At 38.3% G+C, this 18,581-nt stretch overlaps 1 protein-coding gene across 30 annotated transcripts in view; it reads right to left on the reverse strand.

Annotated features, from left to right (window-relative positions):
- The window catches only part of NFIA (nuclear factor I A), a 371,362-nt gene that overhangs the window by 85,325 nt on the left and 267,456 nt on the right, over positions 1-18,581 (reverse strand). For 24 of the 30 annotated variants that reach the window (XM_036444066.2, XM_036444065.2, XM_036444064.2 and 21 more), the window contains one exon: positions 15,809-15,936. The exons of 5 other annotated variants lie outside the window; for them this stretch is intronic. In XM_036444066.2, coding sequence (XP_036299959.1) covers positions 15,809-15,936 — 128 coding nt within the window. Of the gene's footprint in view, positions 1-12,094; positions 12,304-15,808; positions 15,937-18,581 lie in introns of those variants that run through there. One more of the 30 variants, XM_036444071.2, reaches the window with a different exon arrangement.

An 18,581-nucleotide genomic window follows, 5' to 3' on the forward strand; every position in this document is an offset into this window, starting at 1 on the left:
TCCTTAACATCTTCATTTCAGATAGATGGGTATTATTGTCCTATCTACCTATAACTTAATGTTACAGAAACTAGGTATCAAGAGATGTCAAGCAGCATGCTCAAGATCATTCAGCTCCTAATTGATATTCCAGACTCAGGTCTCTCATTTCTAAACCTTGTACACTGTGTGAAACTTCACACTCCCTCATGTAGTTCCCTTTGCACACTACAGAAAGTGTCCTATTTAAGCCAATTCTATATAATAAAAGGCTAATAGGCAAATTGTCTCCTCAGCCAGGAGTTCCACCAGGAGTTCAACTGGGAGTTCAACCAGGGGGTGGGACCAGATGGCCGACCTCCTGCGTTCTTTCCCCGTGGCTGGCCTGGCCCAACTAGGGCAGGCAGCAGAACCTCACATGTGATGAATTTGTGCACCGGGCCTCTAGTTAATTATATTTAGGGTTGAGATTTCTAATTTGGCTATCCAAGGGGGGGGGGAGAATCAAAGAAAGTGTATATTACTTGCAAAAGAATATGCAAAAAAGAAAAACTAAGAATCACCTTGTCTTACATATCAAAAGTTTTTCTTGGCCTTAGTATGGATCAGTTAGAATTTTATTAAACATACTGAATGCATCAGCAGTAATTCTATCACAGAACCTCCAATAAATAAATATCACACATGCCTAGAAGATCATGACTGAGAGATGTTAAACTGTAAAACAGAAAATACACATATTTACAATATTTGTAATATTTACAATAGGCCTCTTGCCTACTCAACAAGTTGCTTTCTCTATGAAGCCTCCTGAAGACACAAGCAGAAAGGATCAAAGTTCTTCTTTTAAGAGTCATTGATATAAGTTTAGTGTATGTTGTAATGCAGCAGTGCATCACTTGATCAGAGGTAAAGTCTAACACTATAATTTAGAATTAAGTAAGTCTTGACATCAAGGGAAGCCTCTGAGCTACCAAAATTAGTGTCAAAATAGACAACTAAATTGAAGTATTTAACTCATCATAAAGTGTAGTTTTACAGAAACCAAGAAAGTATTTCAAGAAGAAGGTTGTGATTGAGGGAGATGAATGCTATTGAGAGGTCAAGGATGAGAATATACATGGAAGATAGGGTAGAGTGGTTTACAAAATCAATGGGAAGTGAAGAAGCAGGGAAAACAGGGGCAATCACCTCTTTGATGAAGTTTGTCTGCAGAGGGAAGCAGAAACATAGGGTAGTAGCTACAGGGAGAGGGAGGGAAGCAAGGTGGAGCTTTCTGAAGATGGGAGACAGTAAAGCATGCTCAATTGCAGAAATGGCCCAGCAGATGGACAGACACAGTGACTCAGAGAGGATAACTGGGGGAGAGAAGTCCTGAAGCTGAGTGGCCATACAGTTAGTGTGCAGAGAAGTCAGGATTTGAACTAAGCGAGACAAAGCTCTTCCTCCTTTTGATGTACCCCTCCAAGATGCCTATTTCTGAAAAAAAGTTATGATGATTTAACTATACTACTGATACAAACTAATCATGAGCTGATTTAAAATACCGTGTTTCCCCGAAAATAAGACATCCGAAAATAAGACCTAGTGCATGGAAAGATAAGCATCTCCTGAAAATAAGACCTAGCGTAACTTTGGGAGAAAAAATTAATATAAGACACTGTCTTATTTTTGGGGAAACAGGGTAGAGCTTAATAATGACACGTAAGCCCAGCCAGTATGGCTCAGAGGATGAGCGTCAACCTCTTAAATTGCTGGTTCGATTCCCAGTCAGGCTATATGCCCAAGATTGGTTCCCCAGTGAGGGGTGCACAAGCAGCAGCTGATCAGTGATGTTTCTCCTTCATCGATGTTTCTATCTCTCTAGTCCTCTCCCTTCTTCTCTCTCTAAAAATCAATAAAAATATTTAAAAAAAATAATGACACCTAAATATTGTTCTTCAGCCTAAATGGCATGCTAACTGCTACTGTGACTGTTCACCTTATATTTGGGCACTCAGATACCTCTCTACCTCCCGGTCTAAGTGTGGAGAACGAATGCCCACTGTTAGTCAGACTAACAGTGAAGCATACATTTCAGTGTCATTTCTTGAGCACAGGATGAAAGCTGAGTACCAGTACCACTTTTCCAAGTTATCCACCACTGGCGCATTTATGCACAGACTCATCTGTTCCAGATGCAGAGCTCTGCAGCTGCCCCACAGGCAAGAACAGGCCCTTCCTAGGCCCATTTCAGCTGAACCTTGTGATGAGATCATCTCCAACTGGGATGCTAAATAAAGGCTGTGAATGGACAGATTAATCCCACAGTTAAAGAACTGTTCCCTTCCTGTGGGTATAAACACATGCTGTGTGACATGAGGAGGTAGTTGAAGATACTGCATTCAACTTGGATTTGTGTCCTAATGATAAAATACATTAGGGTTCATTCTAGTGTAATTTATGATGATGAACACACTCCACAATAAAAAAGGTAAAACATTCAGACTAGTTTGACTTTTAACCTTTCCAGTGAATAAAAATGTTTTAAAATCATTTTTATGATGGAGAGAATAAAATGAGAGCTAATACCACTTCTGAGGTTTATCCTTCTTACACTATAGGCAACCATTTAAAATAAGCCAAGAGGACCCCCCAAAGAATTACCACATCATAGAGAAGTTCAGGAAATTTAAAGGGCCTGGATACAGTTCTTCCATTTTTAAAAAGGGAGAATGGAATGAAAATGATATGGATTATTCAGGAGAAAAGAAATAATGATTTCTCTAATGTATTCCAAGTGTTCATTGTGAGTGACAATTTACAACCAGAGAGAGTAAAGAATAGACACAAGAAAAATGTCATAGAGAAGTCGGGTTCCTGGGCCAACAAGAAAGTCTCGATTTTTTTTTTCTCAGGGGATTTCCTCTCCTTTCATGATAAATACAGATACTCCAGTGTCAGGACTGAAATTTAAAAACTGTATTTCATGCTCCATATATGTACAAGTTGGAGATTCCCCACCCAATCATCTTCCCCCAAGCCATCCTATCCCCCTTGTGTTAGAGAACGATTGATTTTGGCTCAACACAGAGAGCACTTCCCTTCACAGAGGACTGGAAATAAAGAAAAAATTTCTGAGAAAACCAAATTACTTCCTTTGCTTGAAAAATAAATATGGTATAACATAGCATAAATGTTTTATTCATTCTGCTTAGATATCCAGCCGAAAAGTAAAAAAACTCAATCATACATATGTATAGTTTATATCTGCCCTGTCCAATACAGTAGCTACTAGGCACAGGTGGCTACTTAAATTTAACTTAATTAAAATTAAATGAATTGAAAACTTCAGTTGCTTAGCACAGCCACATTTCAAGCGTCCCATAGCCACATTTGACTAGTTGCTACAGTATTGGACAGTGAAGATGGAGAACATTTGCATTGTTGCAGTAAGTTCTATTAGACAGCTCTAGTCTTATATGCCACCAAATTACAAGATGAGGAAAAAGTAGATTTACAGCTGCTTGAAAAATAATACAATAATTAATAATTATTAATACAAGTAAAAGCACTGTGTTTCATTTTTGCCCCACCCTGTAAGCTTGTGGTTTTGTTTTGTTTTGTTTTGTTTTGTTTTGTTTTGACATTTTTGGGTCCTGCTATGGAACAGCAGGTAAATCTTACTTTCATATTTTCCCCCAGCATATCCCACCCCTTTGTAAGATACAAAAGCAAAACATATGCAGTATACAAATACAAAATTATATAACAAGGAAAAAATAAAATAAAAGCCCTTTCCTTTCCATCTCCAATGAGCTGGGGAAACCCAATGCTCATGCTTGGTCAATATTCTTAAAGATACTGTTCTCCAACTACAATACCAATGTCAATGATGAGAAGTTAAATGCTGATTAAATTATGTTCACGTCTGCCCGTCCAAACATGATTGAAAGTGTGGAGTGTAAGGGTCCTCCCGGTAAAATTTAATTTCAGTGATGTGTGGTCTCTGTTGTTCCCTGTTCTACATACACCTGCAATGGGAACTTATTAGTTTCAATATTCCTTGGATATAGGTGGAGCATTGATCACTTTATTTAAAGTAAAATTTTAAACTGATTGAATCACTTCATAGGAGAAAAGAGAAATATAACTTTAGGCCTCTTCAAATTGCTTGAACTGTAAAATCAAGTAGCAAACACTAGAAAGGGTTCTGTCAGCTAGAATCTGAGCTAGTGCAGTCAGCATTTTCTCCCTAAATCTTATTATGGCAAAGCACTTGATTTTTCATCTCTGTACTCGTTTGTCCCCACAAATAAACTACTTTGACCTCCACCTGTTAGTGAAATCTGCCTGCCATCCTTCAATAACCCCATTCTTTGCCTCTAAAGGCCTTTGAGTCGCTGAGAAGAAGGGAAGACAGAATTGTGCAATGAACTGATACTACTTTATAACTATGCAGCAGTGTAGAGTCGCAGCTAGAAGCTACATGGTAAAAGGAAATTGATTTTCTTTTATAAGGCAATGCCTATAGATGCTGGAAAGGGGCAACATGTTTCATCATTTTCACATTAAATTTTTCAGAGAAAGAGGTTGTCTCTCAAGCTTCTATTTAATACAAAAAACTTCCAGCCTTTGCCTTATAAGAAAACCTCTAACAGAGTCATGCCATCATCTTAGATATATGAGCCAACAGGTCATTTCAAAGCTTATATATACTTCATATAGTTTTCATTCTGAAATTTCACAAAACAAAATGAACCACTAATTTCAAATGCAGCTTTCTTTTTTGGATGCAAAAGGAGTGCACTATTAATGAACATTATTACCAAAAAAAAAGCAAGTAAAATGGGAAATACTTGTATACAAGTATACCTGAATCATTTTCTGAAGCACAGTATCTGACAAAAAAGGTCTTATATATTTTTTTAACAATGACAAATCAGAAAAAATTCCTGTGTAAAGCTGCACTTCTCCTGATTAATGCTGCACTGAACAGAAGAGACGGCGTCTGTCTAATTACGCTGAACACTTATCTGAGAGGGATTTGCAGGATGTCTCTGCTCACTGTCATTCTTTGCGACAACATAATGATAGATCCATTTACTTATGAGTGCAATTATTAAAACTCGAACTGTTTTCTTAACTGTCTCCATATCTTGGATATATTATATTAAAAATTACTTATCTGACATTGAGGACAAATGCCCAGCGAAGTTTTTCATATCAATTAAGTGAGTTAGTTCCCTTTAGTCACAGCCTTTGTGGAGGGTCTGATTCAAGTGTACTGAAACTTGATCACCATAATGCTTTTATATCAGTTAGTGATTCACCCTTCTCTCTCCTTGTCTTCTTTGTCCAAATGCAAAAGTTTGGTTTTCACTTAAACTAAAAACTGCTCATGCCCGACATTTTCTCTGGAGTCATGATTTAGCACTTCTTCACATTCACACCTTTTTTTGGAACCCAACACAAGGATCTAATTTTATACAGACAACACCCCGCAGGCCAATCAGAACTGGTTGCTAGCAATATACCATCTTTTGCAGCATTTTCTACTCATATAATTAACTTTATCCAGAAACCATTAGGAAAAGGTCTTTATACTAAGTTAAAAAAAATTTTAAAAAGCAAACACTTTGGGCTCTATATAATAGCCTGGCTACCCCTAATCCAAAGGACTGTTTCCATGTGTGTCTAAAGAGACAAAAAAGGTTCCTCTCTTTTTCTTCTTCCACTTACTAACCCCAAAATGACAACTGTCACCAACTCAGTCCTTAAATGTGAAAAAAAAATATACAAATATGGGTATTGAATGTAAGTTACTAAACAACTCCCACAAGGCAGTTTATTTCTCTGGTTTTAGTCAAGTTAAGACAACTATCAAGTAGTCCAAGTAGCAGACAATGACATTTATAAGAAATTACATCTTTGCAAAAGTCTCCAAATGTGTGGCTAGGACATAAATTTATGTGACCCAATATTATCATTATGTGTTATATTTTTTTTTTAAAAACAGAAGGCATGTTAAGACTTCAAGGCTGATGGACAAACTCATAAAAATATCAAGCACATCAAAAGGAGAAAAATTACCAGTTGAGTCTTTTGAGGATAAGATTTCTTTTCTGGAAAAAAAAAATCACCCACTGGAAAAAGAGCTCTTAAAATTAGAAGCAGGTGTCACCACTACGAAGTGATAAATATCAAAGAATAACTGGCCTGAAACATGTTCTTATGCATCCCAGACTGCTTTTAATCCTTACACGTGTATTTTGACATTGGAACATGAAGCCCTGCTTCTGTAAGTCCCTGAAGAGAGTTAAGACACGAGAGATGTTGCATGGCCATTTTGATAAACCCCCTCTTCTGTCAAACCCATGAAATGGCTGGAAGGCAGATGGCAAATGTGACCAGCATTAAATGGTAAGGGATCGTGACATCCCAGAATTTATGAGTCCTGGAAGCGAACCACAGTGAAGTGATTTCTGGGTTGGGATGGCTAACACAGCAGAATAATCTGGAATGACAGAGGACACTTCAGATTAGAGATAGTTATTGGGTTGCCATTCCTTGAATTTCTAATGGCTTGAGTGCATTTCCAATGACGCACATGAAAACCTGAACTACCACTTATTACACACAGAGTGGGAAAATTCCTGGAGAGTGGAATGCTCCTTTAACATAGAGGACAATAAGGGGTTTGGCCCACGTTAAAATCTGGGAGAGCTGGTATGTCATCAGAATGGATACCAGACATTCACAGCTGTCTAGAAAGCCTGTTCTCAGTGGGCTGACGGCTGGACCGCAAGCAGAGCTCCTCACTCCAACAGCCCAGAGAACCAGGAACCAAAGCAACCCAGCATTTAAAAATCCGAAAGTTTCACAGGGGTAGCTGTTGAGAAAGGGAGATACTTTACTCCGAAAAGGCAAGCCTATTAACTCTGTTTCAATGGGTTCATTCTATCACAGTTTAATTTTTTGAGTTGAAGAGATGCTTTGAAATAGGTGGCATTTTTATTCAAATGCCTATTTGGGAGATATGCTTTGAGACTCAGTGCTGGAAAGAATCCTCTCCATGTGAGTATTGGGTGTGTTGTTCAGGAGCCCATCCGGAGACAGTCCTTGATTTACTATAATAGGTCAATGTGAGCATTTCTCGTAATCTAGGATGTAATTCACCCATCAGCCTGAAAAAGGTGCCACGTCTCTGATTAATTGATAAGTGTGTGATGTATCTGAAGTCCTCAGATGAACAGACTTGGATAAATAGACATTACTGTAAGTCTCTGTGAGCAGAGAGCAACTGGGATGTGTGCAGCCACATCAGAAACAGCAGCACAGCCCGGGCAGAAAAGCTCCTAACTCCTGAGAGCTGCTTGTGTCTATGGAAATCTTCCTTCCCTCTCTGCCATGCCCCATATAAAGCCTTATTCTCAAGTATTAAAGAGCTCTTTTATTAAAAACTTTGATCGCCAAAATGAGACAGAACTTTATTCCCAGATAAACTGAGGGCATTATACTTGATTATTTAATATTTAAACAGAATCATGAGTATGTAGGAAAAATATAAAACATATGAGAGAAGGAAATAAGTCTGCAAATAATATTAGTGATCTGTATATATTTTTTGCAAATTAAGCAAATATATATGTACATACACACATATATCCACACATTTCTATATATGTATACATAGAAATATAAAAATATTTAAAAGCTATTTATAGATACATATACAATATATAGTTGTATATACATATATAAAGCATAGAATAATGTATAAACATAAGTGCCTAGTAAACATTAGGTATTACTTATCAAACACATATTTAAAATTTCAGCAGTACTCCAATGACAAAATACAAGTAAATTTATTTTTTATTGTTAGTCAAATTGTGATAGTATTCAAGTCTATGAACTATCTACATTGTGTTCATAGATTAAACAGAGGATGTAAGGATAATAATATGTTCTCTCTTTATATCAGAGGTTAAAACTACCTTATGAGTTCTACAAATATTTAACAATATTTATTGGATAAATAAAATTTATTAGATAAAGGAAAATCAACATAGCAACCTCTTAGGTAAGTCTGATTGATCTATAATTTGTCTATCTATCTATCTATCTATCTATCTATCTATCTATCTATCTTATCTATCTGGTCTTGTTTCTCTTCTTCCAACTCTGGTTATTTAACCTCCATCCAGAATCACTGGGTTTCCTCTCAGTAAATATTTGCTCAGATTCTGCCCAATATCCTGACCCTTAGGTCAGAAAGATACACCTTTTGCTGGAGTTGGATGGCACTGCCTTGTGCACTTCGGCAGTTTCCTGGCATTTCAGCTTTCTACACACTTCTTAGAGATGACGAAAGATAAGATATGATGAAGGATAGGAAACATGCACTGGCATTCACTGATGCTCCTTTAATAATGGAATAGCTTTTGTACCAACTCTTTTTAAACAGTCACAGTGAAGGACTATTGTCTAAGTCCACAAATAAACATTTAAGATAGATGATTCTTAGCATACTCTCTCCCCTTGTATTACAAACCACTGGGTACATGTTTAACCCGTCACTCCTCTTTCCTTCACTGGACTGGAAGCACTTTGAGGACAAGGTCTGCCTTGGTTTAATTATTTTCCTTCTAGAATCTTGCACAGTGCTTTACATATAACAGATGCGGATATTTACAATATGTTTTCAATTAAATTTTTTAGTGTCTTCAACTCACATAGCATTTCAGAGTTTTCAAAGTCTTTACCAAAAACAAGCTGTATAAAGCTTTATGGTTTATTAAGTGTACTATGCTTTGCATATATTAAAAATACTCTATGCCCAGTGCTATGCACAGAACATTGCACACCACTGGGGCTTAATAAATGGTAGCTCCTGTTTTTATCACCTCATTTAATCTTTTGAAAGTTATGAGTTAGGAAGACCAGGCTATTTCATTGTTCCCTATGTTTACATATGAGGAAATGAAAATTCAGGGAAGTAACTTGCTAAAAATCCCAGGCTTGTTCAGGGCATGGGACAAGAATTATAAAATTTTGGTTCTCAATTTGTACTTTTCCTTCTTTATAATACATTCTATTTCTCTTTTATTTCCTCCCTCCCCAGAAAGCCATGAAGACTGTTGTAGATGGAATGAAATCTACTTTAAAATCCCTCCATATTTATGCCCAACAAGGCCACACGATGAGCCAGCACTTTGCTGCCTGAGCCATGGGCACTGTGCTAAAGATGGTGACAGGGACAGGTTAGGAAGAAAGGTTTCATACAGAAACCCAAGCTGTATTTTTTTTCTTCTACTCAGCCTCATTTGCAAACATGAAATGGAAACTGTGGAGATTTGGGTAATTCACTTATTCGGACAAGAGCAGCTGAAATGCAGCAGTTTTCCTGGGAGTGTCTGTAATCACAGAATTGTGCACCTGGGCTCCCTGATACCGGAGGAGCTCCGTTCATTTCTCAACAATGCATGCGGCCTTCTGCTCAAAGGACAAGATAAGACGCGTGAGGTCCCCACACTACTAGTTATTTATTTATTCAACAAATATTGATTGAATACCATGTGCCAGGTACTAAAACAGGCTTCAGAGATACAATAGCAATTTTTTTTAACCATGCTTTATCATATATATGTATGTGACAAATACACACACACACACACACACAGTGTGCATGCATGTGTGTGAGATTATTTCTTTTCTTATAAAAGGTAACCTTTTTGGACTTCAATTACAATAGATTGTTTTAGGTCCCCATTTTTGGCATTAAAAAAATAGCCATTTTTGAAGGGTGGTTGTCACAACCCCTTATTTGGATGAAATTTCTCTCATGCAGGAGCATCACTAAAGACCAGACTCTTTCTTACTGTTCTGGTGCTCGCTGGTCCACCAGTCTCTAAAGTAGGTGTCCATACTAAAGAAATGATGGAAGACAATGTTGTCACATGACAATGCTCTCCCACTGCTCCAGAAATGCAGCAGGAAAGCCAAGCCATTGATCCTAGGGCAGTGTTCTGTAACAGTGACTATTGCTATTGCAGCAGGAGATGGTGGGAGATTTAATAATGTTCCCTAATATATGCCAGTGCAGCAGAGTGTCGGTGATCAATGTACTATTGTTACCAGTCCGCTGCCTTTTTATTGGCATTGATAATGGGCCTCTTCCTATGCGTCTCAGCTACAAGTTTAAGTTGGTAAGCTTCCTCCACTCCTACAATAGAAGAATGACTGCTGACATTCAAATTAGAACCAGCAGAGTTGGGAACCCAAGTGAATCTGAGATGGGATATTTAAAATTAAAATGAATTAATATAAATCTGCAAAAATCAAACTGTCCTCCTAATAGTTATAACATTGAACTCTGGTTCTAAGTGTCCTGGTTGACCAGAAGCACACTGAAATGTTCTTCTACAAACACCTTTAAAAGAAACATATTTCTTTATTTAATAATCGTGATATGTCTGGCTAGTATCATTCAGTGGTTAAGTGTAGATCCATGAACCAAAAGATGGTCCATTGGATTCCCGGTCAGGGCACATGCCCGGGTTTTGGGCTTAACCCCCCAGTACAGGGCATGCAGGACACAGCCTATCAATGTTCTCTCACTGATGTTTCTATCTCTCTGTCCCTTTCTCTTCCTGTCTCTCTTAAAAAGTCAATAAGAACATATTAAAAAATAATTGTGATAAGAACAAACAGCATGCCATTAGAGTGCTTAATTTTGACCTTCAGAAATGAGGACTACTAAATCTTTGGGAAGAAATTCATCTCTAAAACTTTTAAAGAAAATAAACTATAGAGAATGTCACTATTTATCAAATATGACTTAAAAAGTTTTGTTGCAATATTTAGACCTTCCATCATTTTGGCTGTTGTAATTATGTTTGCTAATAAAGTTTTACAATCAAATATAATTAAAGGCATGGTTGAACTCTGAATATTTTTCTATAGGAGAAAATTTAAATAGCCTTTATTCCTGTTTCAAACACAATACTAAATTTCTCTGAAAATGCCTATAATTTCATGTTTTTTCACAATAAGTAATAATCTTCACTTCTGCTGAAACTGATATGTCTGTTCTCGCTGCAGGTGTGGTCTCAAATGCAGGAAGTTATGCAACTCAGTAACCCATGAAGCTTGATTAACTTAAAGCAAAACCCTTTAAAGCAAAGGACAGTTTTAATAATGTTTTTATACTAATACTTGTCAATGGAACCCTTGGCCGAGCCTTACCAATCATTTTGCTTTTTACTTGTTAATAACTAGATTTGACTGAATAACAGCCTATATGTTGAGATTATCAGAAACATCAATTCTGAGAGAAATATTGGTAGCAAATCCTGCTTCAGATTTTTGAAAGCACTCAAATTTCTTGACTTTATAGATTTCAATTAATAAATATTTACTCAGTGACAAGCACTCCTATGTGTTGGGCACATAGCAGTAGAAAAGACAGACTACCAGTTAGTCCCACTGCTCATGAAATGTATGTTGTAGAGGGAGGAAGCAGACAAGAGCAGTAGCTAGTGGCATGAAGAAAGGAAAGCAGCGTTGTAAATTACGGGAGGGTGGGAGAGAGTCAGCAGCTATTTCGTATCACTGGGACCTTAATTGATGAGCTAGTATTTGAACACAGATCTGAAAGCTGAGGATTATTTGATTTTATGGGCAAAAAGTGAAAACTATTTCACTTTGTTAACAGTTAATACAATTTACTTATTATATACATGTATCCTCTGTGTACTTAATAACCTACACTCCTTTACTGGCCTTAGATATACCAGGGATTTGGGATAAGGAAAGTGGGAGATTTTTCCAGGTCTTTTGATCAGTTCATTTTTTGTTTTCTTTTAATATTATGTTTTTAATTTCAATACAAGTCCAGGGCAAGAGACTTTTAAAAAAACAAGTAAAAAACATTTATGGTCAAAGTGGTTATTGAATGTAGAAGACAAAACTTACACTCTGAAATCAAATTGAGTTGAAGTCTGGATTCTGGATTCTAATTCTGTTTTCCTCTTTAATAAACCAGGATCATTCTATCTAGCACAGTTTAGAGAAGGGTAATTTTTCTTAAAAAGAATTGTAGCTATAATTTTAACCATCTATATGAAAGCATCATGCAACATAGGTGCCTGTCTGTTGGTTTCCTTCCTATTTATTTGCATTATCAGTTTCTCTGCAATTTTTCATTTGTGCAGATAAACATGAGTTGATGGCATGTGCATTTTTGCTTGATAGAATTTCATAGGACTCATTTCATCAGCGTGTGATTAGCTTCAAAGTTTCGAGAATCTAACTCAGTCCTGAGATAACTGGGAGACAGAACTAAGTGGAAGGAACAAATGCAGCATTGTAAGAGAAGCGAAAGTCAGCTTGAGGTTGTCTGATGTTTTTAAACTAACATCATCTTTAATCTCCTATGCCCATCTTCCCAGATAATAAGAGCTGTGCACAAAAGTGCTGAGATAAACTAATGGGGAACAGGATACTACAAAAGATATTTGAAAGAGCCTATCTAATTTACTGTATGTCTGGTTTGTTTTACTTTCCGAAGCCTTCCTGTTGCTTAAGGAAATTTGTCTCTCCCGGCAACCTTCCGCCCTCTTTGGGTCCGGAGTCCTGACAAAGCATCTCAGGGCAGGTAAACAGATGCAAAGCTCTCTGAGAGAGGAGTAAGCACAGGCCTTGTTCACATCTGAGGCATACACAAAGTATCCTTTAGTACTTGTTTGAGAGAATTATCCCAAGTGCAGGCAACCAAGAGGCTGCTGGTGCATTCAGAGATATACAGAATTCCCCACATGCGCGGAAGGTAATTTACATGAGTGAACCACCGGAAAGCCTCCTAATCAATGAACTGTAGCCCTGGGGAAATCCGTGCAGGCCCAGATCAGTGTGGGAACAACATAAGGGTGTTCTCTGTGCCAAAAAGGGGATTGGGCTGGATGGAAAATCCCCAAAAAGGACCATCTGGCAGCATAAATTATCCATTTAAAATGGCTGGTGTGAGTTAATGACACCAAAGTCACCATGAACATGTACAACATCCTCCAGTTGAGTTTTAATGTCCCCTCAGGCCCTGTTTCAATTATGACTTTCTATGCAGAATGTGGCCAAATGTAAATTTACCCACTGTCCTCCCTCCCCCCGCCCTGCCTCTCATACATATAAACCATGAAACTGCATTTTTCTATAATAACTTAGGGATAGAGAACCAAGAATCAGCCTAGGAATATAATTGTGGGAAATTTCTCTAAGAAATTACATATGTGTAATATATATATATATATATATATATATATACACATTTATATATTAAATATGTTTAGAGAAATCCCTCACAATTATACATTATATATATGTAGTTCTATCTATTTATCCATCCATCCATCTATCCTCCCAAAAGGATTCAGCCATTAAGCTGTAGTTATTTAATGACTACAAATAACACAAGTATTTGGGTGTTAAAATTCATGATCATTTGATCCAGAATGTGCAGATAGAGAAGAGTCACTCTGAATAAAAATGTTACTGATCAAAGTACTCTATATTCCACTAACCCTACTGTCCCCAAATATGCCCCAAAGCAATCTACCTAAGGACCCAAAGAACAGTCTCATGGTAGAGGAGCTTCCTTGCCATTGGCACTAAAAAGCAGCTTTGAGATGCCTAAAACGGCATCAGTACACTACTCCAGCACAAATTTACCACACCTATAGATATCAATTATGATTTTCACTGAAGCAGGTAAAGTGGCAAGGACTATAATTAGCCTTTTAGGAAGGGTTCAAAAAGTTTTACATCTTTTAATTTTTTAATAGCACATAAACTTTTCATTGGCACTCTGCTGAGGTCCTGCTGATGATGCAATTAGTGGCAAGGAGGAGTCAGCATTTTCATCTTCACTTAGGCCAGGGGTTATTTCTTAGCCACTTTAGGCGAACTGGCATGATGTACGTGTGGAACGATGCTGATGTGACCTTTATAGTAGCCCTTTATGTTCTGGGTGCTGTGTTTGTAAAAACAGAGATTGCCTTGGCCCGGTGGCTCAGCTGACTGGAGCACCATAGCATACACTGAAAAACTGTGGGTTTCATTTCTGGTCAGGGCACATGCCTAGGTTGTGGGTTCAGTCCCTAGGTTGAGGCACACATGGGAGGCAAGTGATAGATGTTTCTCTCTCTTCTGTATCTCTTTCCCTCTCTCCTGCCCCTCCCTCTCTAAAATCAATGAACATATGTTTGGGTTAGGATTAAAAAAAAAAAAGAAAATAGAAAAGGGTGAACCACAGTCTAATATCCCTTGTACTTCCCATCTCACTTTATGAGCTTCTTAGATGTGTTCCCCACCCCCCAGCTGTGAATTCCTTGAAAGCAGGAGCCACGGCCTTCCCATTCATCCTTGAGTTCCCAGAATTAAGCATAGTGTTCCATCTAGAGAACGTTCCCCATGATGATTATTGAATGAGTTGAATGAGTAAATGAATGAATAAGTTAAGAAAGAAGATAAAGTAGAAGCAAGAAAAACTGAAATTTCTGTATTTTAGTAAAGGAAAGAGGATAAAAGACTCAGCCAGTGGAGCCCAAGGCTTAGTTTTCTTTGCAATCGTACAATAAAACTGCCTGGAGGCTCTGGAATTGGGGGGGGAGGGGGGAAGAGGTATATATTTCTATGAATATTAACACATGTACAGATTCCTGTAACCACCATCACAATCAGGATCCAGAACAGTTCCATCATCCCCAAAATCTCCCTCCTGCTATTCTTTTATAGTTACACCCTCTGAGAACTGTCTTTGATGTGTTAGGGAAGAGAGAGAGGAGTTAAGATTTGAAGATAAAGAGGTTAGTTCAGACATTTTCTTGGTGCTTGTCTGTCCTTGCAGGAAATTATTCTGAGGCACGGGTGAGGGAGAATGGTCACAAAACATCTTTTATATAAATCTCAGATGGTTTGTATATGTTACCTCCTTTAATTCCCAAGAGCAATGAAACAACTATTGTTATTGGCACATTATAAAAATGGGGAAACAGGCTCAGAGAGGTTAGGAAATTTGCCCATAATCACACAGGCAGAAGGAGCTGGAGCCAGGATTGCATCCTGCCCAAACTCTATCCTCTATACCCGCTTGACTTTGCATCTTGGGGAAGGCATTGGAGAAGACTCCCCTTGGCCCAGGTGGAGTTCAGATATGGAGAAAGACTTCAAACAAGTTCTGCTATCATAATTATCCACATTATTCTCAATACTCCAGAATCAAGATTAGACCATCCCAGGAGGTTAGACTAGAAGTCATCATTTACTTAGTTCATTAAAATGGACATAAAGACTACTGTTCCATTTAAATAGAAAAACAATCATGATGGTACTCGGTCATAGGAAAAAATATTTTAAAGTAGTCTCATTTTATAAAAATCCAAGTACTGTATAAACATCGTAGCACAGGTAGCACATTCTTCTTTCCAATATTATCCATCCAGCTAAGTTGATAGAGTTTTATTTTGATTACTAAAAGGTAATTCAAAAAACCAAACCCCAAAGGCAATTAGTATAGAAACAAAAGTGAATGGAATGCTGGGTTATCGTGCAGGTAAAAATATGTCTGGGTAGAAAATCACCCACCATTCTCACCAGTCTTCCCTTTCAGTTGAACTGCTTACCTCTCACTGCTATCCTCTCATAAATGATCAGTGAGATTCAAACCTGTGCTCATGGTGAAAAGCCAAAGCGTCAACTGCTCTGAGCCTGCTCTTTTCATTCTACGCACATTGTGGGCCCCCACGGGCTATTGCTCTCACAGTTGGGCACATGCCACCACCTGCCCGCTTACCTGGCTCCACTTCATGCCATCCGCTGGACTGGCTGCCGCTTCCTGGGGAGCGCCCTTGGCCTGTGTAAAATGGCTCTTCACCAGGACTGTCCATTTCGTCCTCCACAGACTTGAGGCGCTTGGTGGAGCTGGAATAACACAAGGGTGCATGTTTAAAGGCAATCCAAACTACCTTTCAGTTGGACATTGCATGTCTGGCTGAAAGAAAGCCAAGGGAAGAAGCAATTGGACAACTCAGTGTAGTTCTAGGGCTCTTCCAGGCTCTCGTTCATTTTAGTGAGTCACTGGATGTGGAACAAAGTCTTGGTCTGTCTTGTTCCAAATATCTGGGCTTGATTTTTATTGTCATTCAAGTTGCTGCTGCTGCCACATCCTGTTTCTTTTTCCTTTGAGGAACTGGCAGCTGACTCGCACTCCTGCTCCACCTGGAAGTATCAGGAGGAAGCCCACATTTCATATTCCTCAGGCTGTGGCTGGGACACAGCCATCAGCAATTCCCCTAAAGATCAGTTGGATAATTTCTGGCACCCCAGAAAAGATAAAAATTAGGGTGCATGACCCTTCAAGGAAAGCTTGGATTATTATTTTTTGGCCATGTTTTCTCATCTTCCACTTGAATCTTTTCATTAAAAAATATTTTCTGCAGTTACAATATTCCAGGTACTGATCTAGACACTAGAGATAAGTGAACAAAAGAGACAAACATAGGAGGAAGAATTGCATTTCCTTCCTCCTATATGACAATGAGGGATATGGGAAAAGAGGGGCCTGATGACTTTTATGTCTTCCTCTACAAAGAAATTACCAAAATGAATCTCTGTTCCATCAGGGTAGGGATTTTGTTTTATTTTTGGAGTGGTATGGTTGACAAATTTCCTCCAGTTAAAGGACTGAATTTTCCCCCCTCTCAATGTGAGGCTTGAGGAAGAGGAGGTAAAAGGTAGTGAAATGCTACATGCTGCTGATGTGGTTGGAATTGTCTTAACTGATTATGTCATTATCATACCAGAATGGGGAGGTGTCATACCTAGTGGGAATGCTTATTGTCAGGGTACAGAATGTTTAATGTTTTCATTCATCAAACACTTGCTGGGTACCTCCTACATGCCAGCTACTAGGCAAAATGCTGGGTACAGAGTTGAATCAGACAAGGCCCCTGGCTCTAGTGAATGGAGACAGAGAGGTAAACCCAATTGTGCATAAGAGGAACATAGGAATTATGGCGGAACTACACAAAGGATATAACGGGTTCTTAGAAGGGTGAAGGAAACAGTAATAGCCTGGGAGGTGGGGAACAACTTTCAGAGGAGATGGCTCTTGAACTGTCTGTAAGCTGAGTGTCAAGGAGCCAGAGGAGAGGGCCGAGACAGGCTGCTATTCAGCTGACACACCATCCAGGCAACTATTTGGGATTTTGAAATACTGAAATACTACTTTACCAACTGGCAAAATGCTGACGTCTGAAGCCCATCAGCTTCCCCCAACCTTGCCACCCTCTCTTTGCCCTGGGAGAGTCTCCTGAACCAAAACTTAAAGGGTTAATGTTTGGCACGCCTGGGGCACTTCAGCACTAGCCCAGCACTAGGCAGGATGGCATCACTCTATTGGATACATCACTCAGGTTAGCGGGTACTCTGAACATTGCTCCCTGGAGGGAGGTAAACCCCAAGCAGAAACAACATCCTGAGTAAAGTGTGACATGCCCAGAGGACTGCCAGGTGTTTGATATGGGTAAAGTTAAAAGCATGGCACAGCAAAAGAGGTGGTGGAGGGCAAAGAAGGTACTGTATGTCTGGACTTCACCTACAAGCAAAAGAGACCATGCCCCCCCATCCCAAAAAAGTCTAAACAAGGAGTGACATCAGTCACATTTTAGGAAGGGTCACTCTGGTAGCTGTGCAAGTGAAAGATTTAGAAAAGCAAAGGGGGAAGAAGGGATGGAACTGAGAGGCAGGGAGATAATTAAGAGGCTATTGAAACAATCCAAATAAAAAAAATGTGGAGGGTCCAATTTAAGGCATGAAATTCTAGTTATTAAAGTTGGCATACCAGTGTTCTTTGACTTTAAGTTCTATTCTCATTAAAGCCAGACCACAGGAAAGCAACATGTCTGTTGCATGCTAGCTTGATACCCAAAGGAAATAACTTTAATAGCATATTTAATGTTCTTTGCTTGGCTTTCCTTGAAGTTCAATGAAAAATAGACACTTGAAAAAACTTTCCTATGTTTTATGTAAAACTGCATCTTATAAGAAAGCTTTTATAAAAGGATATACATAAAAATTCCTATTACATAAAGCCAGAAAAAATATGGTTTCTTTGAATGGATTTCCATTTTCTCCTTTATTAGAAAATAAAGATTGCATAGACTATTTCTTCCCTTTCTTGCCTTGGCAACCAGGAAACTCAGGGGGGTAAATTTAGAGAATAACTCTTAGTTCAGGTTCCTAATATAACAATCTCTCCTATCTTTCCATATGGTTTCTAGCCTCTCTTTCCATATTTAAAATTAGCTGTTGTGTTTTAAAATTGAAGCTATTTGAAATAATTTTAGAAGTTGGAAGAGTAAAAATTGGAAAGAAATAAATATTTCCCTTATGTTCCCTGGCAAATAAACAAAGACAAGATCTGATGGGACTGTGAGGTCTGTGGTAAAAGGGATTCTCTCCCGCCACCTCTCTCTCTCTATATATAGATATAGATATAGATATAGATATAGATATAGATATAGATATAGATAGATATAGATAATAGATATAGATATATATACATA

Source organism: Pipistrellus kuhlii, unplaced genomic scaffold, assembly GCF_014108245.1.
Source record: "Pipistrellus kuhlii isolate mPipKuh1 unplaced genomic scaffold, mPipKuh1.p scaffold_m20_p_2, whole genome shotgun sequence".
In the NCBI taxonomy this organism is placed as follows: domain Eukaryota; kingdom Metazoa; phylum Chordata; class Mammalia; order Chiroptera; family Vespertilionidae; genus Pipistrellus; species Pipistrellus kuhlii.